Source organism: Leptonychotes weddellii, chromosome 4, assembly GCF_054177405.1.
Source record: "Leptonychotes weddellii isolate Sample4059 chromosome 4, ASM5417740v2, whole genome shotgun sequence".
Taxonomy (NCBI): Eukaryota; Metazoa; Chordata; class Mammalia; order Carnivora; family Phocidae; genus Leptonychotes; species Leptonychotes weddellii.
Window position 1 is genome coordinate 47574731 of NC_138372.1, and position 25495 is coordinate 47600225.

The following is a 25495-nucleotide window of genomic DNA, read 5'->3' on the forward strand; positions in this document are numbered from 1 at the left end:
TGATCTAAATCCATATTGTAGAGTGTAGGATGCACAGTCCATTCAGTTAAAGCACACATTTAAAGACACAAAAATTTACAAAAAAAAAAATTAGACATGCAGTGTAGCTGTGCTGCTTCCTATAGCTCTCACCCTAATATTTGTAGATGGGCTGGGATGCAGGGTGGGCCTCTTTTCCTCCTGTTAGCTTTAGTCTCTCTCTCTCCCCGACTGTCTCTCACCTCTTTTCTCCCCAGCACTGAAGTTTGCTTCTGGGAATGAGCACCTCTCCATCTCTCTGCCTGCAATGATACAGGGCTCCTCTTGGAAGCAGCCCAAGCATTGGGCCTCAACCACACAGCCTAACGAGCTCTACTCCCTTCGCTATTGCAGTTTCTAGCTCTGTTCCTGATTGTTATTGCACAAGTCTGTGTGCTGTAGAAATTACCTAAAATGCCAGTACTCAGGCAGAGTGTTCTCTATTGTGGATGCCTTATGGTTTGGGAAGTCGTCTGATGCTGGGAGTAATTTTATAGTTGAGGTTGGTCTCAGGACAGGAGACCCACTGGGCAACTATCTGGAAAAGCTCACCTCTGTCCTCAGAAACGCTAGTCATAGAATGCTCTTACTTCAAAAGTGCAACCATCAAATATTTAGCGGCTGTCCACTCTTCTTCATTCCTGGTACCGAAGTTACAAAATGTGTTTTCTCCTCTTCACTGAGCGAGGGAGGAGGCTTGTTTGTATATACCAAGCCATGGCGCATACTGTGTTATTTGGTGATAAGAACCAAGCACTCTGGGGCAAAGGAAAGGTACCTGAGGGAGAGGTCTATCAAAGGGCCTTTCCCTCAGACCAGCCACCCTGCTGCAGAGGGATCAGCTGTCCCTGGAGCTGGGCTTGCCTTTTTAAAAAAAATTGTATTTATTTATATTAAAAATTTTAATATTAGTTTCATAGGGCTGCTATAACAAAATACAACAAACTGTGTGGCTTAAAACAACAGAAATTTATTTTCTCACAGTTCTAGAGGCTTACAAGTCCAAAATCAAGGCATCAGCAAGGCCATGCTCCCTCTGAAGGCTCCAGGGAATCCTCCCCTGCCTCTTCTAGCTCTGGTGGTGGCCATAGTCATCGTGAGCAGAGCTCCTGTCTCTGCCTCTGGCCTCACTTGCTTTTCTTCCCCCTCTGTCTCTGTCCCCGAATCTCCCACTCTTTATATAAAGACACCAGTCATTGGATTTAGGACCTACTCTAATGTAGTATGACCTCATCTTAATTTTATCACATCTGTAGAGACTCTTTTTTCAAATAAGGTCATATTCACAGGCATCTGGGGTCAGGAATTCAACGTAATTTTTTTTTTTTTGGGTGGAGTTTTCAACCCACAACCTGTGCTCTGTCCACCAAATGCAGGTGGGTTGTGCAGGCCACCAAAGCTCATATACCTTAAGATCTCATTTAATCTTTTCAACAACTCTGAAGACACTGGTATTTAGACCCCTGTTTCACAGTTAAGGAAATAGAAGGTGAGTGATTTGCCTAAGATCACTAAGATACTAAAAATTATCTAGAGTTGGGATCAAATCCAGATTTCCACTGTGTTTCATTCCTCAAGGTAGACCTTTTTTTTTTTTTTTTTAAGATTTTACTTATTTATTTTATAAAGCGAGAGGGGGAGAGAGAGAGAGCATGCACAAGTTGGGGGGCGGGGAGAGGCAGAGGGAGAGGGGAGAGGAGGGGAGAGAATCTCAAGGAAATTCTCCACTGAGTGCAGAGCCGGATCCCATGACCCTGAGAGCATAAGCTGAAATCAAGAGTTGGATGCCTAACCGACCGAGCCACCCAGGTGCCCCAAGGTAGACTTTTTTTTTTTAAGATTTTATTTATTTATTTGAGAGAGAAGCACAAGTGGGGGGTGGGTAGAGGGAGAGGGAGAAGCAGGCTCCCCGCTGAGCAGGGAGCCTGTGGTGGGCCTCCATCCCAGGACTCCGGGATCATGACCCAAGGCGAAGGCAGACGCTCAACTGACTGAGCCACCCAGGCTCCCCATAGATTGCTGTTTTAAAAGCGGTTGTTGATTATTTGCTGCTTACAGCATGATGGTTGAGTGTGGGCTCTGGAGCCAGATTGCCTGTGTTCAAACCCATCTCCACAGTTTCCCAGCTGTTTGGCCTTGGAGAGATGATAAATCTGTATCATCTGTATCCCGAGGTGTCCTTGTCCCTAACATGGGGCTGAGAATGATAGTATTGATCTTACAGTGCTGTTGTGAAGATCTAAGGAGTTAATGCTTACAAAGCCCTTGGAACACTTCCCAACACACTGACCTCCTGTGGTTATTTCCTGCGTACAACAACCTTTCAAGCAGGTGTCATTGTCTCTATTTTACGAATAAGAGAATTGAGGCCAGAAAGGCCATACACAGCCAGAGGTGGCAAAGACAGGATTCAGACCCAGGCCCTATCTGACTCCAAAGCCCTCTGGTTAGAGCAGGGGCGGTAGAATCCCTTTCCCCAGCCTTTTGCCTGGCCCATTGTACATCTCACCACCCAGCCCCACCTATAGCATTGATTATTTCCTGCCTGGTCTAACCTGCTCTAGAGATCAGAGGCCGGGTTAGAAGGATGTGATCAGTCCTTATCAACATGTCTTTCTGATTTTGGTAGTTTGGATAGTATTTATTGATTGCTACTCAATGATTCGGCATTGTGATAAGCACTTCACATGCCTTTTCTCATAGACTTTCAGAATTTTGAAAGGAAGCTTTACTATCCCCATTTCATAGAAACTTAGGCTCACAAAGATTCCACAGAAAAAGACATCCCCCTTTTGTGGCCACCTTCACTCACTTCCTTTACAGCCGGACATTCTAGTTTGGCCAGGCCATGCAGTTGGAAAAATCCTTAATAATGAGACAGAGAACGACCTCACCATACCTTTCCTTTTCTTAAAAGCCCAGAAATCCCTTCATGTTTTAATTATGTGATAGAGGGCCAACCACTGCCTGCCCAGAACTCCAGGGGGCATGATTCCCATTCTGTCTGAGGTGAATGCGGCCCCCTCAAGTTGTGTGAAGCCGCTAGGGCCACATAACTTGCGAGGTCGTGAGAAACCGTGCATGTTTTTCCATTTTCCGCCACAAGAGGGAAACATACAACCACAAGTGAGCAAGCAATTCTTTAGACCCACTTTTAAATACTTTTTACTTTTTTTTTTCTTTTTTAACCAAGGGGTTTTCATACATAGTTTCTGGTAATAGTCAGAATATGGGAAAATACTCTGTTAGCGCCAAATGAATATTCTTTTTTTTTTCTGAGTTTAATAGTAGATTTTTTTTTTTAATTTTATTATGTTAGTCACCATACAGTACATCATTAGTTTTTGATGTGGTGATCCACGATCCATTGTTTTCATATAACACCCAGTGCTCCATGCAGTACGTGCCCTCCTTAATACCCATCACCGGGCTAACCAATCCCCCCTCCCCCCCCCCCCCAAAGCCCTGTTTGTTTCTCAGAGTCCATAGTCTCTCATGGTTCATCTCTCCCTCCGATTTCCCTCCCTTCATTTTCCTTAAGGGCGTTAAATGAAAATTGTCTTGAAGATGTTCCAAAAAGGAAATAAAAGGTACATATAAAAATTCTATATGAAACATGTAAATTGCCATTTTTACAGGTCAAAATGGTTGAATATTGGTAATTTCTAATAAAACAGGAGCCCTCGTCACAAGTGCAGTATGTAGGAAAAGGCCTTCTAAGCCCTGTGCCTCTTCAAAGATTGTTTTTAGATTTAGCCACATGAACTAAGAATGGCATTTTGGAGGTGGGGAATGCCTTCCTTACCTTCTCTCTCACCTCTGGGAGCTCATAACTCCCTCTTGAGTTCCCAGATTAGCACTTCTTACTCCATTTTTTTTTTTTTTTTTAACAATTCGTTGACTTATCTATCTCTCTCTTTAGACCAAAAGTTTCTTGACAGCTTGAGTCTGTCCTCTTCCCGTGGTACACAGCATTTGGTGAAATGAATGCAGCAAGTCAGTTTATGTAGTAACTGCTGGATACATGGGTGGATAAACAGATGGACAACAGGCTGACAGATGCTAAAGGATGTACATGCTCTGATGCCACTGTTTTGTTTTTAATTTCAAAATATGCTCCAGGAATCTTTTTGAGCCTGAGATTCTGCACAGCTCTGAGCCATCGAGCCCTTGGAAATCTTCAGACCTTGTACCTTCTTTATAGTTTAATGTAATTTCTCTTTTTCTTTAAAGGACATTTCCTAATTCTGTTAAAACATATATACCCATAGATTGGTATGATACACAGCAACATAGTTTCAGATTGATTCGGGGCCATAATAAAAGCTAAGGCTTATGTAGGGCTCACAAGACACTAGAACCAGCTATGCTAAGTTCTTTACATTTATTAACTCATCGTTATACAACAAACCATGCAATATATATTATTTTCTTTCTTTCTTTAACTTTCTTTAAAGGATGCATTGTTTAAATTGAGGTATAATTGACATGTAACATCATATTACTTTAGGTGTACAGCATAATGATTTGATACTTGTGTATATGCAAAATGATCACAATAAGTCTAAATAGGTATTATTTTCAGTCCCCATTTTAAAGATGAGAAAGTGGGGGCACCAAGAAGTTAGGTATTTTGCCCCGGGTCACCCAACTAGTAAATGGTACTCTGCCTGTCTCCTTGCTATTGATTGAGGTTGCTCAAAAGGAGAAAGAGAGAGACTTTCCTCTCTTCCTCTTCTTGCCTGGATGGGTCAGCAGGTAGAGCTTGGCTCAGAGCCAGCAAATGGGAGCCGTGCACCACCGAGCCCAGCTCAGCACTGTGAAGAGCTGCAAGTGGTTGCAAGTGATAGGAAGCTAGTCTGACTACAGTGAGTTGCCAAGAGGACTGCTCCATAAGGTTGCAGAAGTGTCTCCTGAAAGCCAAGGGTGGAGTGGACAGCTGGGCCTCACACGAGCCTGAGATGGGAGGAACCTCGGCAGCCACTCTCTTATCTACCCCCTCTGTTTATCTCAGCTTTGTTTTCCTCTCTCTGCTGACTCCATTGTCAGAGTAAGTTGGGGGAGTTCATGTTGTGTGTGTGTGTGTGTGTGCGCATGTGATCTTAGTTCTAAACTCATTTACTCAAACTCCTATGAATACAAATTTAGAAATCAAATAAACTGATTTAGTTCTAAAATTCTTTGTCTAACAAGCAAATCTTGAAAGTATTCAAGTTGTTCTCATATAATCTCATTATGATAACAGCAGACACTTTTGTAGGGCATCCTATACCAGCTCTGGTTTTAGAACTTGCTGTGTATTACCTCATGCAACCATGCCTGCAGACAACGTGTGAGCTAGGGGGTCTGTTATTCTCCCTGTTTTTTACAGATGAGGCCACGGATGCGCCAAGTGGTTAAATGACTTTTCCGAGGTTACACAGCTAGTGACTGGCAGAGCTGGGTTTCCAGCCTGTCAGTAGGGCCTTACAGTCCACTCCCTGAAACACTACAGCAAATTGTCTGCCTCTGATGATTTAAAATCCAAACTGTAAATATGGTACAAAATTTTCTTGAATGTCCCAATGTTTATAATTTTGATAAAATTCTCTTACCTCCTTAAACTTAAAATCATAAGTCCAAATAGGTTACTCGAACTACACATTAGAAATTGGGAATATAAGACTAATCTGTTAGATAAATTAATATCCCAGATTCTCCTAACATACTTAAAATATCAAATACACTTAGATTTTCTCCCAGACTTACTGCAAAATTATTAGTGCTACAAGTCTGATTTATTTTGTTATCTGTACACTATATGAGTTTGATTTACTTCATATCCATACTTCATTCTCAATCTTTCTATGTTTAAAATACCCTCTTCAAGGGGCGCCTGGGTGGTGTATTCGGTTGAGTTTCTAACTCTTGGTTTCAGCTCAGGTCATGATCTTATGGTCATGATTTCATGGTTGTGAGATTGAGCTCTGCATCGGGCTCCACACTCCACTCAGAGTCTGCTTAAGACTCTCTTTCCCTCTCCCCCCGACCCCCTCAAATAAATAAATATATCTTTTTAAAAAACGCCCTCTTCAAAAACCAGTCTCTCACCCCAAATAGTTAGGAGTGACCTTTCCAATTGAATTGGGGTGACACTGTCAGCTGACTGCAGTGTATGCTGCCTGGAGAGCTGCATAGGAAACCACCCCAGTCCAGAACACAATGCCAAGAGGGAGTCTCAAGCAGCTTGCGTTCACAGACCACATTCCCTACTTCTCATGTCTACTGAATCTGCAATCCCTACCCTCTTGAGAAGATTCATCTAACCTATTTTATGCTTGATTCTATTCTGAATAGTTTTCCAGTTCTTTCTGTACATTGGCCCACAAATCTCAGAGATGTCTAAGTGCTCCAGAGTTGTATCCTGCATAGCATACAGGTATTCTCACATAGTGTGTGGCCGTCCGTCACAATTTATGGATATTCTCATGGCACGACTGTCCCTGCCCCACAGCTCCTGAAATTACCTATCTTCCCAGTTCAAAGACTAACTGAATCAAATCTGTACTTTTTTGAGTCCTAATTCTAGATTCCTGGGAGGGAAAATATGAGTAATGTAGCTTTGGTCAGGCATCCACCTCTGGCGATCATGGCCTGGCATCAGGGTCCTGTAGTAGAACAGGGTCCTGTAGGAGCTAGGTCCTCCTCCTGGCTCTAGGAGTCTACTCTTGTGGGGTGGGTGGGGGACAGTTCTCAGAGAAGAGAGGGAATGAGTGGAAGACAGTGTGTGGAGAAGCAATCAGAGGAAAGAGGTTGTTTGGGTGGTGCCTTCATGCCAGAGGAAGAAATCCCAGCAGGGCTCAGAGTAGCCTCGGGACTTAAAGTTGAAGCTTGTGCAGGAGGCTGGCAGAGGAGCCGCTCTGCACAAGACCCCAGTGACCAGGATCCTCAGAGCCACTCCAGCCGAGGAAGGATTCCTTTTTTACAGCCTTGTTAATCTTTTTCCAGTCTCTCCTTCTTGAAGCTATTTGATGCACCACTGGCAGCCAGTTAACTTTCCAAAAGCATATCAGTTTTAGATTCCTTTTCCTTAAAAATTCCCATAGCTTCTGGTGCCTACAGAATAAACTTTAGTGTGGTTCATGAGGCTTTGTAGTCTTGCCCCCGCTGTTTCTCCGGTCTCACCCCATTACTGTAACCTCTCAAGACTGATAGATCTGCGCATGCACCTCTGGGACAGGGCCGAGGCCACCACACAGTGGTGGCTCCTGTGACGTGAACTTCTTTTTTAGATTTTATTTATTTATTTGACAGAGAGATAGAGAGAGCACAAGTAGGCAGAGTGGCAGGCAGAGGGAGAAGGAGAAGCAGACTCCCTACTGAGCAGGGAGCCCGATGTGGGGCTCGATCCCAGGACCCTGAGATCATGACCTGAGCCGAAGGCAGATGCTTAACCAACTGAGCCACCCAGGCGCTCTCTTGACGTGAACTTCTTAAGAACAAAGGTCCATGCCCTTTTTCTCTCCTCCTCTGCCTCCTGAATATGAAAAAAAAATTCACATCTTTACATTGTTTTCTAGTTCACAAAGTCTTTCCTAGACACTTGGTGAGGTTGTCGTCACAAAAACCTTATCCCATTGTAGGGATGAGGAGACTGAGGATTGAGAGGGTGAAGGGGCTACCATTTACTGGTAATCTGTTAGCTGCCAGACACAGCACTACATGTTTTCACATATTACCTGATTCAGTTCCCAGGACAACCTGGAGAGCTGTTCCCATTTTACAGGCTCAGTGCAGGTAAGTAACTTGCTCACGATTACATTTCTCATGCAGTTGAAAGTCAGATTTGAGCCCTGGTTTTATCTGGCTCCTAAACATGGGGTCTTTGCATTATCCTGCGATGCCTAGCTCAGTGCTGGCATTCATGACATGCTTACCTACTGTTGGTGGGAGAAATGAATGAGTGTCTTCCCATCACTTGGGTCACATACCCCAACCACTCAGGCAGGCCCCTGCAGCTGTCACATAGTGCAGGGTGTCAGGCTGGGGGTCTAATGATCCCTGCTACTTTTAGCCCGATTACTCGCTTTCTTTCCAGTGCTTACACCTGGAGACAGGGTTAGCAATCCCATCCCCCATGTCCACTACTGTGGCAAAAGCCAAAGAACATGGTAGTTAGCTACTCAGTAAGTATTTACTGATGGACAGAAAGTGAGAATGAGTAAAGGATGGGTAAGTCTACAGTTTCTGTTGTGTTCTACTAGGAAGCTATCTGCAGATCAGAACGGGCGCTGGAGTCTTTGTGAGGCTGGGAGCGAAGGGGTTCATAACTCTGCCATCGTGAAATTGATTGGACCCAAGACCAGTATGAAAGTTGCTAGTCTGAAGGAAGTAATCCTTAAATCCCCCATGTGGTTTAAATGTAATTTGTGTCACTGTGAAGGAGTACCGGCAATGCAGGCAGATTCATTAGGCCAAATTGGGTTCGCTATGCTCGACAGTAACGTTTCCGAAGATGAAGTTCAACCTTTGCTGGAGAGCTAAAACAAATGAGTTTCTTAATAGCTGCCCCACTTAGTCCACGCGTCATAGGAAGCTTCATGTTCTTAATGCCCCTTCTTTTTTACCACACTTCACAGTTCATCTAACATTGCTGCTTCTGGTAATATTTTTATATGGGGTTGAGTTCTACAGTGTCCATAAAATTATGACTCAGGCTCATTTTTAGAATAGAAGCTTTTCTAGGGCAAGGGTTATATCTTTTTGCTTTAGTTTTGCATATTGACCAACACCGTGCTGGACATATGTAGTCACTGACAATGTTACTACTCTCTGTTCTGGGGTATAGAACTCTTTCCTCTGGAGGCTTAGATTCAGTGTGCACTTAAATTGCTGGGTATTCATTGACGTGTGCAAGAGCCGTGAGAGAGGGAATTTTCCCCAATCCATGCCTCGCTGGAGGGCTGGCTCACACACAGGGAGGGAAAAAGGTCCATGTGCCCACCTAGATATTTCCATGCAAGAGGGATGCACTGGGTTCACCCACTGGGTTAACTTAGTGACCTGATTCTACAGGTTAGACATGTACGATCTCTTGGTGCTCAGTCACGACTATCCGTTTCCTTCTGCGTTAAATAATTTTGAAAATGTGAAGATGATCTACAGGGAAGGTATATTTAAAAGTCTTGAAATTAAGAGGCAAATAATAATCACCCCCAAGGGGCGCCTGGGTGGCTCAGTCGTTAAGCGTCTGCCTTCGGCTCAGGTCATGGTCCCAGGGTCCTGGGATCGAGTCCCGCATCGGGCTCCCTGCTCCACGGGAAGCCTGCTTCTCCCTCTCCCACTCCCCCTGCTTCTGTTCCTGCTCTCGCTATCTCTCTCTGTCAAATAAATAAATAAAAAAAAATAATAATAATCACCCCCGAGATGGCATATCAGGTAACTGGAAGAGTACCAGCATTACCAAGTTTGCAATATTTCTTTTAAGCTACTTTGGAAAGTTATTTTTTTAAATAGGATAATCTTTTTTTTTTTAAGATTATTTATTTATTTGAGAGAGAGAGAGCACGAGCACAAGCAGGTGGAGGGGCAGAGGGGGAGGGAGAAACAGACTCACTGTTGAGCAGGGAGCCCCATGTGGGACTCGATCCCAGGACGCTGGGATCATGACCTAAGCTGAAGGCAGACGCTTAACCGACAGAGCCACCCAGGCACCCAGAAAGTTTTTTAACTTTTAAGAATCAGAATAGTTACATTTGGAATATTTTCTGTATCAGTTAGTTTTTAGATAGTTAGAAACTGGTGCTAGGTCCAAAAGCAGGTTTAATTCTGGAAAAGTGCAGCTTTTACAGCACTTACGGTGTAAAAAAATATTTTTAGAAACAAGTTATGGTTCACATGAAAACACACTGGTAAGCTGAGGTGTTCTAGCATGTGATGTGGCCACAGTCTTCAAGAAAAAAAAAAGTCTTTCCTATCCTTTGAAGCAAAAGCTGTTGGATCTCATGCTGTGAACAAACCCACTTTTATGCTTGTATTTTTTTATATTGAACATCTATTTTGAATTTGCATAATTATGCCTTGATTCTTCGTAACTTCTCATTTTATGAAATTGATCTGCATTAACCATAAACTAAATAAAATCAATGCGTGGGAAAAAAACCAACAAAATGTTAACTGTCTTGGTTCGAGCTTCGGGAACTGAGCTTCACAGAGAGAGCGGCAGACCACCAGCAGAGAACAGGATGGAATGTGTGGGCAGAGAAGCTTCAGCTGGGGCTATTGGCGCACCCTTATGACCAAGTGCCCCTAAGTCTACCCTGGGATTGCAAGAACTTGTTAAGAAAACTACCAATTATGTGGTCGGTTGCTCTGTTATTCCCAATGAAAAGATTATGGGGTTGATATTTCATAAATCTTGATCTATTATTAAATATGTCAAGACACATATGCTGGCCTAATTTGCAAGCCTGTCTAGAACCAGAGAAAACTTGGCACCAGACTTAAAAAAAAAATGAATAAAAAAATGCCTTTATTGTCATTGCAAAACAGTGGGTATGTAAACTGTCAGTACAGCAAGCTGACTTCATAAATTAATTTCTAAAGAATTTCATTTTTAAAAAGTAAATAAAAGCCCCAAATAAGCTATAAAACGTGTTCTTTGGCCAACTGCTTTTTGGCTTACCAGACGTGGTCTTGCGAATTGTTTTAATGTTACGTCTCGAGGTCTTCCCTGCACTTGGACCAGCACCAGTTGTCGTTGGAAGCAGCCCAGGCTTTGCCGCCAGAGGCTGCCTTTGGCTCTTGGGCCCGCTCACTCAGCTGGTCCTGCACAGAGCGTCCCCCTGAGCAGAGAGGGCAGTCTGCTGCTCCCAGTCCCGTTTGCTTTCGGACCTTGCTTGACAAGTTAGTAGGACAATACTCAGATTTTGTTTACCAAGGGATTATTCATGTTTCGCTTGAAAACCTGGACTCCAGTGCATCTCGGACTCTCCAAACATGTGGTGTAATTAGTCCTGGTTTACTTTTTAAGCATCCTTGACAAGTTCATCAAAACCTCCACAGTGGAGTTTCTTAATCGTCAGCTTCTGCTGAACTAGATAAGGAAGACACATGCATGCGTTTAAATAGATCATTAATAAAATCTCAGGGACCAGGGGTGCCTGGGTGGCTCAGTCGTTAAGCACCTGCCTTCAGCTCAGGTCACGATCCCAGGGTCCTGGGATGGAGCCCTGCGTCCGGCTCCCTGCTCTGCGGGGAGTCTGCTTCTCCCTCTCCCTCTGCCTGCCGCTCCCCCTGCTTGTGCTCTCTATTTCTCTGTCAAATAAATAAATAAAATCATTAAAAAAAAAACCTGAGAAAATGAAAACACAAAATTTAATCATATGTTCATATTATTTTCCCAGATAATAACTTGATCAGACCTTGTGCACTTAGAGAAACATACTTTTTTCCCTCCCCGTTTCGCTTATGTTTTCAAGGATTTGGTGCATCTCCATTCCCACATTTCCCTAACTTCAAGGGAATGACCAAGCTGTTGATCATTCAGGCATGTTTGTAGGTATCTACTCTTCTAGAGCTGAAGGCTGTTTTGCTAAATCCTTGGTGGGCAATGAATAAATCTGTTCTGTTTGGCGACTTTCTTCCTTCCAACTGGAATGGCACATGGGAGGTAAAAAATGACTTGGGTATCAAAATGATGGTGATGTAAGGAAACCAGAGGTAACTGAGATCCCTCTCTTCCATTTTAAGATTGACCTTTAGCTTGCTAGATGGCATGGGACAACTGTAGCAGCAGACGGCCTTCTCAGCAGCGAGTGCCCAGAGAGGCTCTGCGTTAAGGGGTGTCGGGAGCAGTGGGAGCTACACCAGGGTGTCCTGTTCACGATGAGCCTGCTTTTGGGGACCGCACTTGCTCCATCTTTGCCTGGGCTCTGCGAGGGGAGTCTGACAGCCAGCTGGTGTTTGTGACTGAAGGCTGCCAGAATCCTTTGGAGCGATCTAACGGGGGAGATGAGGCAAAAATAATTGAAGGGTATTTGGCGTGGTTATGTGGGCAGAAGTGTCCTCACCAAAACAGCTTGGAAGATGTGCTTTGTGTGTGGGTGTGGGCGGGCGTGTGGCCCTTCGCTTTTCACCAGGGGTGACGACAGCAAGGACTTAACCCAGCTTCCTCGTTGAGAGTGACCGACCTCTGTTTTAGTTACTCAGATGACACTGTTGCAGCTTCAGTTCGGACAGACTATTTTGAGGACCCTTGCCTGCTCTCCGGAACCCCTTGCTGAGCCAAGTGGTGAAAATGAAAGATGAGTGATTTTGATGAATGGATTTCTGGGAAATATAGAAAAATGGAAGAAGGTCCTCTTCCTCTGTTGACCTGTGCTACTGCTCCTTACTATGACCAAAAGCCGGGAACTAGTGGATTACGGAAGAAAACCTATTGTTTTGAGGCGAAGCCATGTTATCTGGAGAATTTCATCCAGAGTCTGTTCTTTTCCATAGACCTTAAAGATCGCCAGGGAGCCTCACTGGTGGTTGGTGGAGATGGGCGGTATTTTAATAAATCGGCGATAGAAACACTAGTGCAGATGGCGGCTGCCAATGGGGTTGGTATACGATAATTATTGTTATGTTTCTGGCTCTCCACATATGTTTCTTTCTTCACTTTGCAGAAATATACAAAAGTACAAAGATTTGTATGCTGTGTACACCTGCTACTAACATCCAGTTAGTGTTTCATTGTGACTTCAGAGAACGTATATTGTGATATGACTCCTGAGATTACATTAGTCACATTGGGATATAGGAATGTGAGTTTGGCTCCTTAAGTGTTGTACTCTGTGCCTTTTGCTTGAAAAAATACCTGTTGCTTTTTAGACATTTAAAGCACACCCCCAGCCTTAAGCGGTCTTATCTACATTCTAACCTAGTTCCAAGGGGTACCCTCTCCTATGTAAGAAGGCTCTAATGAGTAGTGGAGAGAGGAGGATTTTGTTTTCTTTCAATGGCTTCCTTGTTGAAGTTCAGTCACTTGTCAAACAGGAAAACAAAAGCCAGGGCATGCTGTTGTTTGTGGATCCTGGTAGTCATGCAGAAATGCCAGGAGGGGATTGGAAAATGTTAGGTATAAGCCTACCAAGAGGACCTGTTACAGGGGAACCTGCTTATAATGACCTTGGACACAAAGAAGCCCTGTGTGCGGTGAATTTGTGCAGCAGGGTAGAGTTAATAACTCCTGTAAGACTATAATATAAGGAGGCTCTGCTAAGAGCTCTGCATTGTGAAAAACTGCATTGGCTGAATTAACCAAATCAGAAGGAATCTTGCACCAGAAGGCATTGATCTTGATAATCTAACAATTTGCACAGTCCCACTGATTTGCAGGAAGGTGGGCATCAGGACGTTGCTGTTTTTGCTCTGCAGATTCTTCTGTGGGACCAAAAATGTATTTTTAGTGTTTTAAATTATACTTAGCAGTAATTTGGAGCACACAGTCCCTCAGAACTCATAAATTTTAAAAATCTGTTGTATTTCCTTTCTGGGAGTGATTCTGGTTCTGAGAACATAAAAATTTAGCATGGCAACCAAATGTGTTGGGCATTCATCGTCAGTCTATTTTAATAATACACCAAGCAGGTGTGATTGCAAAACCCAAATTAAAGACAAAAACAAAAACACACCGCCACATTAAATTAAAAAATGTTTGTAGATCCTAATGTTTATAATGCGAAGTTTCCTTCCTGCCCAGTTTTGGAATCTGAATGCCTCTCATGTAAAAATTGCTGATAAAGCACTCAAATATGAAATTATTATGAAGCATACACATTTTTAAGATAAAATGTGACATGCTATAAATTTCACCTTTGAGGAGAGCTGCAAAGGGAACAGTATTAAGATGCTTTTAATCTTTAGAGAAAGAACGAAAGGAACATTATTTCTCCGCATATATCTAGATTGTTGAGTGGATCTGGTACACTGTCCCCTTAGCTGTAATATATTTGGCTTCATTTCATTTTTGTGTGGAGCTGAAGGATGTGGAAGAGGTGGTAGGAATGTGTAATTCAGGCAGACCCCATAGACTTGTTCAGATTTACGATCTGAAGGTTTGCTAAATAATACATTTAAGTGATAATAATTGACTAAATATGGTAACTGCCTATTTGTTAGAGCTGTGGCAGGCCAAGCAATATTTTGAAATCTTCTCAAGGGCGTTCTTTATTTAAAATAGTGTGGCACTACATCAAAAACTAATGATGTACTGTATGGTGACTAACATAACATAATAAAATTAAATTAACTTTAAAAAAATAGTGTTGCATTTAAAGCAGTCATGCAACCAAATTGAATTACGTCAAACATTTAGTGGACCAATAAAGCACTTTAATCTGATAGAACCTATCACCTCCTAGATGGTTTGATTCCTTCTTTTTCTAACATATCCTCAATTCTGACGCCTGTAACATCCCTTTGATTGTGGACAGAGCTCTAGGGAGGAAATGTAAAGGAAAGATAATTTATTGCCACAGATTCTGGTAGAAGTCATTGTTCCTTCCTCACCTCTGTCAATACCCACTCCACCCTTAAGCGGATTCTTGGAAGCCTCTTCAGCCTAGTGAACTAAATGAAGATCATTTCATTTTTTTTCTCTTTATTACACATTTATCTGGTGCATTTATGGACTGTAGAATATAATTTGCCTTTGTTAGAAGTTTCCCTTTGTTTTTATTTGCATAGAGCTGTCTGCATTTATAGGAAATTTTTTTTACATGATGTTTCTGTGAGCTAAGAAGTACAGGAAATTTTAACATACAAAAATAAGACATTAGTGGGGCCCCATTTGTAATACTGATATCTCATTTGGTCTCCAGAGCTTTAAACTTAGAGATATGTTTAGAAATAAGAATATGTATATATGGCCAGCAGGGCAAAGAACGTGGAACTTGTTTTTTTGTGAAACATAAGAAAACACCAGGTCCTGTTTTTTAAAAGGAAAACTAAGTTTGCTCCCTGTCGTGTTTGACGATAAAATGGCGGGTAAACAGTAAGGTATCCCTCCTTGTAGTGTGAACTGTGTTATGCACGAAGGAGTATTAGGAGGGGGAGGGAAGGACAGGAAAGGCTGTTTGATGGGGGTACTTTGAGTACCAGCTAGAGGGAGTTATCTCTAAGTTGGTAGACACTTGGGAGCCAGGGAAGGATTTTTCTTTTAAGATATATATATATATATTTTTTTTTTTTCTTGGTAAAGTATATGTAATGTAGAACTTAGTGTGTCAGCCATTTTTAAGTACACACTTGCAGTGGTATTAATTACACTCACAATATTCTGCAACCATCACCATTATCCATTTCCAGAACTTTTTTCTCATCCCATCTGAAACTCCTTACCCACTAAACAATAACTTCCCATTTCTCCCCCACCCTCCACCCCCTGGCAACCTCTGTTCTACTTTCTGCCTATGAATTTGCCTCTTCTGTGTACCTCATTTAAATGGAATCATACAAATACTTGTCCTTATGTGTCTGCCTTATTTTACCTAGTATAATGTTTTCAAGGTTCATCCATATTGTGGCATGTATCACAATTTCATTCCTTTTTAAGGCGGAAAAATATTCCACTGTGTGTATATACCATATTTTGTTTATGCATTCATCTCTTGATGGACCTCTGGCTATTGTGAATAATTCTGCCATGAACATGGGTGTACAAGTTACTGGTTTGAGTCCCTGCTTTCTTTTGTGTCTATAGCTAGAATTGGAATTTCTGGGTCTTATAGTACAGGGAAGGTTTTTGCGCAGAGGAGAGACACAGAACTATGGTTTAAAAAGATGAACTAGCGCTCGGTGCCCGGCGACGGAGGCCCAGGGAGGCGGGCTGGGTCCCAGCGGCGTGGCCCCGCGAGCCTCAGCGGGTCTGGGGGCGGCGGTGCTCCCCGTCTGAGGGGCTCCAGCCCGACAGCAGCGGTGGCGCCCACGGCCCCTGAGCAAACGGAGGACGAGCCCGGAGTAAGGCAAAAGAATGAAAGAAGTAGATAATCTCAAAAGTGTAAAAGAAGAATGGGTTTGTGAAACAGGATCTGACAACCAACCTCTTAGTGATGATCGTCAAAGAAATTGTGAATATTTTGTTGACAGCCTTTTTGAGGAAGCTGAGAAGGTTGGTGCCAAATGCATGTCTCCCACTGAACAGAAGAAACAGGTCGATGTAAGTATAAAATTATGGAAAAGTGGATTCACAGTCAGTGATGATTTCAGAAGTTACTCTGATGGTGCAAGTCAGCAGTTTCTGAACTCCATCAAAAAAGGGGAATTACCTTTGGAATTACAGGGAATTTTTGATAAAGAGGAGGTGGATGTTAAAGTTGAAGACAAAAAAAACGAAGTATGTATGTCAACGAAGCCTGTGTTCCAGCCGTTCTCAGGACAGGATCACAGACTGGGAAGTGCCACACCAAAAATTGTTTCCAAGGCAAAGAGTATTGAAGTTGGGAATAAAAATAATTTGTCAGTTGTTCAACTAAACAATCTGGAACCCATCACTAATGTACAGATCTGGTGAGCCACTGGAAAAAGGATTGTCCAGAAATTTAACATTTCTCATAGAGAGAGACACAGCAAGAGAGGGAACACAGGGGAGTGGAGGAGGGAGAAGCAGGCTTCCCGCTGAGCAGGGAGCTCAATGTGGGGCTCGATCCCAGGACCCTGGGACCATGACCTGAGCCGAAGGCAGACGCTTAAGGACTGAGCCACCCAGGCGCCCCAAGAAGCATATATTTAAATGGTGCCTTAGAATGTTCTTCTGTGACCCAAATTCCTTTTAAATGGGAGGAAGTCAAACTAAACAGGTGGGAAATGGAAGAGGGGGTTTGCTATTCCAATCTAAGGTTGTTTCTTTTTAGGGAAATAAAATATTTTAATCTAAAAAAAAAGATGAACTAGGTGGGCCTGAGTTGGAGGGATAGATTCAGCCAGGGTAGAATAAGGGAGGTACAGGTGGGAAAGAGAAAGGGGAGATTGAGTCAGGAGCTGTTGCAGTGCTCCAGACATTGTCAAGGGAAGGAGGATAATAGAGTAATACCTCCTCAATATCAGGTTGAGGATTAATATTCCCGAGGGTGATTCACAGGAGAGAGTCTTCTCTGGAAGGAGAGGCTTTGATCAGCTGTTACTCTTCTTGGGCTGAAGAGAAAGAAGGTACCATGGACTTCCTTGCTTCTTTCTCTTGACTTTCTTGTTCTTACTCCTGATATAATCTCCTTATTCTTGGGCTATTACTGACTGCAGATCTCACCCTAAAGAATGGTAGAATAAGGGATGACTCGGGTGGTGCAGGTTAATATTCATTCCAGTCTCCCTCTCCATACCAAATACATATAAGATCTGAGTACAAGTCAGTATAATTGATGTGCAAGTATGTGCAAGTATAATTTCCAGATAACTTCATCACCACTCTGGCTGATTAAATTGCCATCCTTAATTAAGCCCCTCCTATTGAAATTATGGAACTGCTCAACCATAGACTTTCACTCTTCTCAGAACCCAGAAACTGCTAGAAGGGAGAGATGTTACTGTTCTCACTGTATTGAGTTAGCTATTAATGGCCAGCTGTGATTCCTAATTTGCCACATGACCTTGCCCTGTCATCTATCCCAGTGCCTCCCATACCACCTTTCCATAAACACTTGTTATTATTGCTTTTGGATGAATGCAAGAATGGACGAATGGGCAGCATCATAACTTTGGATCTCAGCTTCTTCATCTATACAACAGTCCTAGGGAGCAACTATGAGAATGAATCGAACATGCCATGGGTTTTAGAAAGCACTCTGTGGCTCAGTGATAATCATTAATAATGATTTCACACCGTCAGCAGGTCCCTCTGGTCTACAGAGGAGCCTAGTTATTAGCACCTACCCTGGTCATCACCACTTCCTGAGGGAGGCAAGGCATAGCAAATGTATTAGTCTAACAAACATTGTTCTGAGATGGACAAATGAGAGCCAAGAGGTGACTGAAATGAACTGGCTGCTTCCTGGGAGATGGTTGGCAGCTGAGGGGCTGATGATAAGGCAGGCAAGCTTTCAGTGACTTGTAGGATGGCAGAGGTAACAGTCCCAGAAAAGCTTCCCCAGGGAATCCAGGTATCATCAGACACATTTTCCACCGTAAGTCATTTCTTCAAGCATGTTTATCTTGGGTGGGGCAAAAAGAAATAACAAATGGAAATGTTTAAAACATTCCTGTCCCTTTCTTCTCTCAGAAGGGAGAATGGAATGAGGGCACAAACTCCTCATTTTATAAATCTTTTGATGCAGTAGTCAGGTTTTCTTCAAGTATGTTCAAGGAACTGATGGGACTTCTTCCTTCTTTTCCAACTTGGGTCATGTTGAAACAAATATAAATTACGTGTTAGTGAGGGAAGATTTAGGAGCTGTGCTGATAACATCTGTGAGAGGTACGGGAAGGTGAGTTAAGAACACAGCAAAGTACCACCTGTGGGTAGTTCTGATTGGTTTAATCAGTAATAACCCCCAGCATCTTCTGCCTTAGGCCCAGCAGGTAACCCAGGTACTCCCGCACATGGGTAGGTATGTCCTGCTTGGAGGAGACCACCATATCAAAATCCAGGCTTGACTGGAAAGATAGGTTTATGAGATGCATTTTGTAAAACTCTTCATATAAAGTTTGCCCTTTTTACTTTTTTAAAAAAATTTTGATTTACAAAAAGCCTTCTCTTTGGGTAGAATTCCTTTAACAAGCTAAACTTGTATCTCACGCCCCCCCCCATGTGGTTTGAAAGTATGATTGAATTGGATAAAAATGTGGGTTTTCTAACAATTTTTCAGTGAAAATTATGAACCTGGTCTGGAAAGACTGTTTCAAATACTGTTTTCTTGCCAGAGACTTAGAGCTCCCCCAGACCACACACTATTTTAAAACTACAAAGTCCCAAAAAACTCTCTGAAGGAATGGCTTTGTGAAGGAATGGCTTTGTTCTTCAATGCTGATTCTACTTCAATAATTATATTATTCAACAGTAACATTCTAATTCATAATAAAATAATAATAACCCAAGCTGTAGATGTTCATTAAAGAACACCTTTTCTGGTTCAATACTATTTCTTTGTCCATCTGCCTGGTGTTTTGGTGTTTCTGTGCAATAGCTCTGGATTTATCGATGTTCAAGTGTGCGTTCTGGATTTCTTCTCTTAGATTGGTCGCTTGGTCATTGGGCAGAATGGAATCCTCTCTACCCCTGCTGTATCCTGCATCATTAGAAAGATCAAAGCCATTGGTGGGATCATTTTGACAGCCAGCCACAACCCAGGAGGACCCAATGGAGATTTTGGAATCAAATTTAATATTTCCAATGGAGGTGAGTTTGCTGTCATTTTGAGGATAGTCAATTTCTGTTCATTAGGATAAACTAATCACCAAGGCCTTGGAGGGTCAGGGTTTTGGTTCTGATCCTTAGCAAGGGAATTATTTGTTTCCTTTTGGTGACAGTGGAATGCTTCTCATTCTGCTGAACCTGCATATGAGAAGCCATGCACGAAGGATCCTTAACATATTTTCTTCTAGAAAATTTTGATACTTTGCTTCCTAAATGATGGAGTGGCACATGTGCTCATGAAGAGGAATGGATGAGTTCTGTGTTCTTTGTATTTTCATGTCAGTCCCACGAAATGACCCACGGTTCGCTGTTTGATTTCCAGGTCCTGCTCCAGAAGCGATAACTGATAAAATCTTCCAAATCAGCAAGACAATTGAAGAATACGCAATTTGCCCTGACCTGAAAGTAGACCTTGGAGTTCTGGGAAAGCAGCAGTTTGACCTGGAAAACAAGTTCAAACCATTCACTGGCACGTTGACTCTCCTCCCCCACTGCCCACTCTAGTTCCAACTTGAACAGTTTGCCTTTCAAGGTTTTAATACAGTGGGTCTTCAGTTTTGGAAAGATTGTGGTCAATAAGCTTTGCATGCCTTAATTAGCAGGTCTGGAGTTGGGTCTGGGAGTCCAGAGACCTGGGCTCTCGGGGCCCTACCAGGAGTCAGCCCTGTGACTTTGGGTAAATCATTTCCAACTTTCTAGGCCTTGGCTTCCATACTTATAAAATGAATAGCCTTGACTAGAAGACCTGTAAGATTACATTCATAGCTAAATTTTATTGAGCTTTTATTGTACGCCCAACTCTTAACATGCATTATCCCACTTTATTCTTACAGAGCCCTGTGAGGGCAGCACTATCTATATTCAGTTTTTCCAGATGAGGAAACAAAGGTTGAGAGAGCTTACATGACAAGCTCAAGATCGCATAGTCAGTGAGTGGGAAACCAGATTCAGACCCAGGTGTGAATGATTTCAAAGCCTGGGCTTTGATTCTTTATTTTTCCTGCCCTAATATTCAGTACAATCAAAGTCAGCCATTTGGGGGGCTAAACTGAAACTCCCTGCATAGGCAGCTGTGGTAGACATTTTGTGGTCGAATGCCAAGGTATTATCAGTAATTGATGGAGGAAATGTTTATAACTTCGTTCATATTAACACAACAATGATGAGATGGTTAGTAAGGCAATTTGTGTTTTGACCGTTCTAATGGGTACTCTTTCCTCTGGATTGCAATTTGATGGAATGCATTTTTTGTTTGAACCTACCCATCAAGAGCTGGCAGTTGCATCCTAACAAAGATAAACTGGTGCCTTGGTACATCTTGAAGACAAATTTTAGGGTTTAGGAAACACCAGTAGAGAGTTTCTTAAACTCTTAACGTTTTGAAAATGTTCTGACCCCTGCACGTCCAACAAGAACAATACTAAGTTCTTGTATTTGTTTTATTCCTTTAGTGGTGCATGCGAAAAGTGGTTTATAAAAAATTTTCCCCCCTGCTTTTTACCATTAAGTCCCATGGCAATGGGCCTAGAAAAAGGAAAGAAAAGTGGCATTACATTTTCTGTTACTTGTGACACCAAAATATGTTTCTTATGGTGATAGGCAAGGAGTGAGTGTGGCAGCTAGCAGAATTTACAGTCAGGCAAATCTGTGTCAAAAATCCCATGTGTGCCCCATCCCAGCTGTGTGGGAAAGTTACTTCACCTTTCAGAATTTAAGCTTTCTTATTAATAAAATAGAACTAATAACATTTACCTCTCAGGAATATTGTTAGAATTGAATAAGAGATCATGTAACAGCCCAGGCATATTGGAGCTGCTCGATAATTATCCCTTTAAAGTAGCTATTGTGGGTTTACAGCAATATAATCATTTTAGAAGATAATATTTCTTAAAAAAATTTTTTTTGAAGGGGGTGGGAGGGGCAGAAGGAGAGAGAGAGAGAGAATCCTAAGCAGGCTCCACGCTCAGCACAGAGCCTGACATGGGGCTCGATCTCACGATCCTTGAGATCATGACCTGAGCCAAAATCAAGAGTCGGATGCTTAACTGACTGAGCCACCCAGGCGCCCCAAGGATAATATTTCTTAATGTGTTTAGTTCACCCATCTTTTAATGTTGCTTGTTCTCACAGTGGAAATTGTGGATTCAGTGGAAGCTTATGCTACAATGCTGAGGAACATCTTTGATTTCAATGCACTGAAAGAACTGCTTTCTGGTCCAAACCGACTAAAGATCCGTATAGATGCCATGCATGGAGGTATGGAGCCATTTTTCTTCCCTTCCTTTCTCTCAGAGATATGAAGCTGCTCTCTATCTTGTGTATCATGATGCTTTAATAAGCCTTTTCTCAAGACTCTCTGCTTCACCGTTTTTAAATAGTGATTTTGCAACCGTATCAGAGCACTATTCACATAGATAAAAATCTAATTGAGTACAACAAAAATGGTAGAGACATGACTCATGGTAAGGTAGTGAGAAGGTCAGAGTTTTCACACGAAGCATCAGGTTTTGAGTAACATGCAACTGTTTTTGTGGATGCTTCCTCCCCCTCAGGAGATACCTTACATTCTTCCTAAATGCCCCTATCTATTCCAAGGGGGTGGGTGTCATTTGCTGGATGAGGTAAACATGCTCCTGAGTCCCATACCCCACTCAGCTGCCCCCACATGTGCCTTTTCTTAGAAGAGCAGAGCTTACAAGAGCAAGCTGAGGATTAAATTCAGGAACAACAGTTGGCTATCTCTCCCTCTTCTTCCTCTGTGGGTGTGTGGCCAGGTCAGCAGAGACAGCAGCCGTCCTTGTGGACTAGAACCATGAGGCTTTCTCACATGGAGGAATATGGGAATTCCCAAGCACTGAAGTTGTTTATTTGTTTTGTAATAAATTTAGAATTTTAGAATCTTTGAGCAGGAGGGATTCTCCCTGGTTTTGGAATCCAGCTGCCTGCCTGGTTGGGATTGAACCCTTTCGATGGTGCCATTAGGGCCTCCTGTTACACTGCAAAACCACAGTTAGAAAACTTTCTTCTGGTGGGCTGAAATCTTCTATCCCTGAACCTCACCTTTGAGTCCTAAGTTGCCTCTGGAGTCTCACACAATGAGTCTACTTCCTTACTTAGATAATAGCTATTTTGTCATTTCAAACCATTCAACAGGCACGTATTGAGTACTTAGTACATGTGTGCATGGGGGGTAGGCAGGGACTTAGTCAGGGACTTGTGATGCTTGGGGAGATGGGATGGGTGGAAAACTACCAACAAAATGAGGGTTAGATAGAATTTCAAGTTTTCTCTTTGGGGTGTGGAAGAAGGCATAGCTTGACTAGCAGTATCAAAAAAGGTTTCCTGGAAGAAGTTGGCAACCAACTCAGCTTTTAGGAAAAAAAGATCTAGGACGGTCATTTCCAGCTGAGGCAATGGCTGGAGCAAAGCCGTGAAGGCTTAAGAGATGTTATGTTAGGGAAATGAGGAGAATGGCTTAAGAATGGGCTTTAAATGTTAACTAACTAGATTTTAAGTAAAAACTAGAAATACAAAATAAAAAGAATGTGTTTGTGATGAGGTGTGGGGTAGGGGAAGCTGGTCATGAAGTAGACTTCGTTCTCCAGGCCTTTCGGGGGTTCCTCTAATGCCTCAGTTTCTGTTTCCGTCACAGCCCTGGGTGCCTTGACCTTATTGTGTGGTGTGTCCATAGCCTCCTTAACATGTGACCCCTAACTGGAGAAGCATCTTCTACCCTGTTCCGACCCCTGTGGCCTACATTGGTGTCTGTACCTTCCTTGATGAAAACACATTCTCAGCATTTTAGAGATGAATGTTCTTGGAAGTTGTACAAAATGTCACCATAAAAGTATGTGACTGGTTTTTCCTCTTGTTGGTAGTTCTTTTTGTTTGTTTGTATTTTTAGCCAGATATGGGCTCTGAATCCCAGTTCCCACTCCCACTCCTACTAGATATGTAAATTTGGACAAATGGCTTCATCTCAGACCGGTTTTCTTATCTATAAAGTAGAGGTGGTAATCATAATGCAAATATTTATAACATATGTGCCAGGTACTGTCCTCAGGGCTTCCTCTCTATTGTTGAATCCTCACACCAGCCCTATTAGGTAGCTACTATTATTATCCTCATTTTGCAGATAGGGTAGCTGGAGGCACAGAGAGATTAAATAATTTTCCAGAGTTGTACAGCCCATGATTAACCGAGCTGGGATTTGAACCCACTCTGATTCCAGAGTCCAAGCTCTTTAAGCACGAAGCTCTTACCACATTGTGAGCTCTTTTTGGTTTTGAAGGAGTGAGAAAATGGTTGCAAAGCACCTGGCAAGGTGTGTAGTAGGGCCTTCATAAAAGCTAACTCCCCTCCCTTCCCCCATTCTCCTTCATCAACTAGCCCCACCTTTTCCAACCGAACCCCTCATTATTCCTTTTGGCAAAACCTTCCGTCCCAGTCAGACTTACCTGTCCGCTGGCCCCTGAATATAGGCTTCCTGTTCTCACTGTCATTCATGCCATTCTCCTTAGAATGCCTCTTCCTCCTGCCCCGTTCCTGACAAGCTTTCATAAGTCATAATTTCCGATTCTCATTTCACATTTTATGTAGTCGTGGGACCGTACGTGAAGAAGATCCTCTGTGAAGAACTGGGTGCCCCTGCAAACTCAGCAGTTAACTGTGTTCCTCTGGAGGACTTCGGAGGCCACCACCCTGACCCCAACCTCACCTACGCCGCTGACCTGGTGGAGACCATGAAAACAGGAGAGCACGACTTCGGGGCTGCCTTTGATGGAGACGGGGTGGGTACAAGTGAGTTTAAGTGAACTCTGATGCAGGCCAGGCCTGGTCCTACACAGCGGGAAGAAGCAGGCTGCTTCCGTCAGGCCCTGTGGGCTTCGTGAGTGAGTGACCGTCGAGGAGTCCTCACTGCACATGGGGTCATGGCTAAATTATTAGAAGACCCTCTTGAACAGAAATGAGTCCATGCAATGTCACCCATGTGTTTAGTTTTAGACATTCGTGTTTTCTAAGAGTGGCAGGGTGATCAGGGCTCAGTTATGATATAATGACTAGTGCTTTGTGAGCTGGTCAGGTTCTAGAAATCTATCCTAGGTTTATTCAACCCCTGGAAAAGGTTTTGGCCTTACAATATACCTGTTTGTTCATTCACATTAGCTGAAAGATAAAACTATAATGAGAGAATTAACCTTTTATTCCTTCTCTATAATTAGTATCTTTAATAAGCAGTCTGTTTTATTTATATTGGTGACTGTAACAACAGACAAGGAAGAGATGTATTTTAGTTAGGTTTGTATCCTTGGTACTACACATGTTTTACTTAACCAAAAATATATTTTTATTGCTCTTGTTATTTAAATTCAGCCAGAATCCATTATTTCCTAAAAAAATGAATTTACCCATATCAAAATTTTGGAAAATTAAAAGGGTCCCTAAAGACATTATTTTGCAATGCTCCTTTCCGAAGTGGTGCATGATGGGAGTTTTTCCTCCGTACTCTGAGTTACTTGAGTACTTCCTTATACCAGGCACCAAGGAAGCAGTGACGGTGGCAGCGTTGTTTTGCTGGGTCCTGCATCAAAAGGAGGGGCCGTGATTTAGGAGCCCTTTCTTGAAGAAATCTGCTTTGTTCCTCGAAAGACGCCTGGTAGACCCACCAAACTACGTGAACAGCCAACGTTTCCTTTCTTATTTCGATCTCTTCTCTCCTTTGGGAGAGAGGTGATTGATTGCAGAGTTTGGAAAAGGTCTGGGAGGTTAGAGTCAGCTGGCCTCTGGAGGAAGAACAGAGTTTTTGGTTCAGAAGGAGTTTGTGCTTGCACTTTATTTGAGAACAGTTTTAGTTTGTTGGCACGGCGGTGCTGTCGGTATAGTGGTGTCCTGTGCGGATCCATTAGAAACAAAGTCCGGGGCGGGGGGCGCCTGGGTGGCCCAGTCGGTTAAGCGACTGCCTTCGGCTCGGGTCATGATCCTGGAGTCCCGGGATCGAGTCCCGCATCGGGCTCCCTGCTCGGCGGGGAGTCTGCTTCTCCCGCTGACCCTCCCCCCTCTCATGCTCTCTATCTCATTCTCTCTCAAATAAATGAATAAAATCTT

General features: G+C 42.8%; 1 protein-coding gene and 1 pseudogene across 1 annotated transcript in view; both read left to right on the top strand.

The window, feature by feature from the left end:
* The window catches only part of PGM1 (phosphoglucomutase 1), a 61307-nt gene that overhangs the window by 14810 nt on the left and 21002 nt on the right, over window positions 1-25495 (top strand). The window contains exons 2-5 of the mRNA XM_081817082.1: window positions 19210-19372; window positions 19713-19859; window positions 21521-21646; window positions 23990-24203. Of these exons, the coding sequence (XP_081673208.1) occupies window positions 19210-19372; window positions 19713-19859; window positions 21521-21646; window positions 23990-24203 (650 nt within the window). The remainder of the gene's footprint in view (window positions 1-19209; window positions 19373-19712; window positions 19860-21520; window positions 21647-23989; window positions 24204-25495) is intronic.
* Window positions 15234-19203, top strand: LOC145721283 (UBX domain-containing protein 2A pseudogene; annotated as a pseudogene).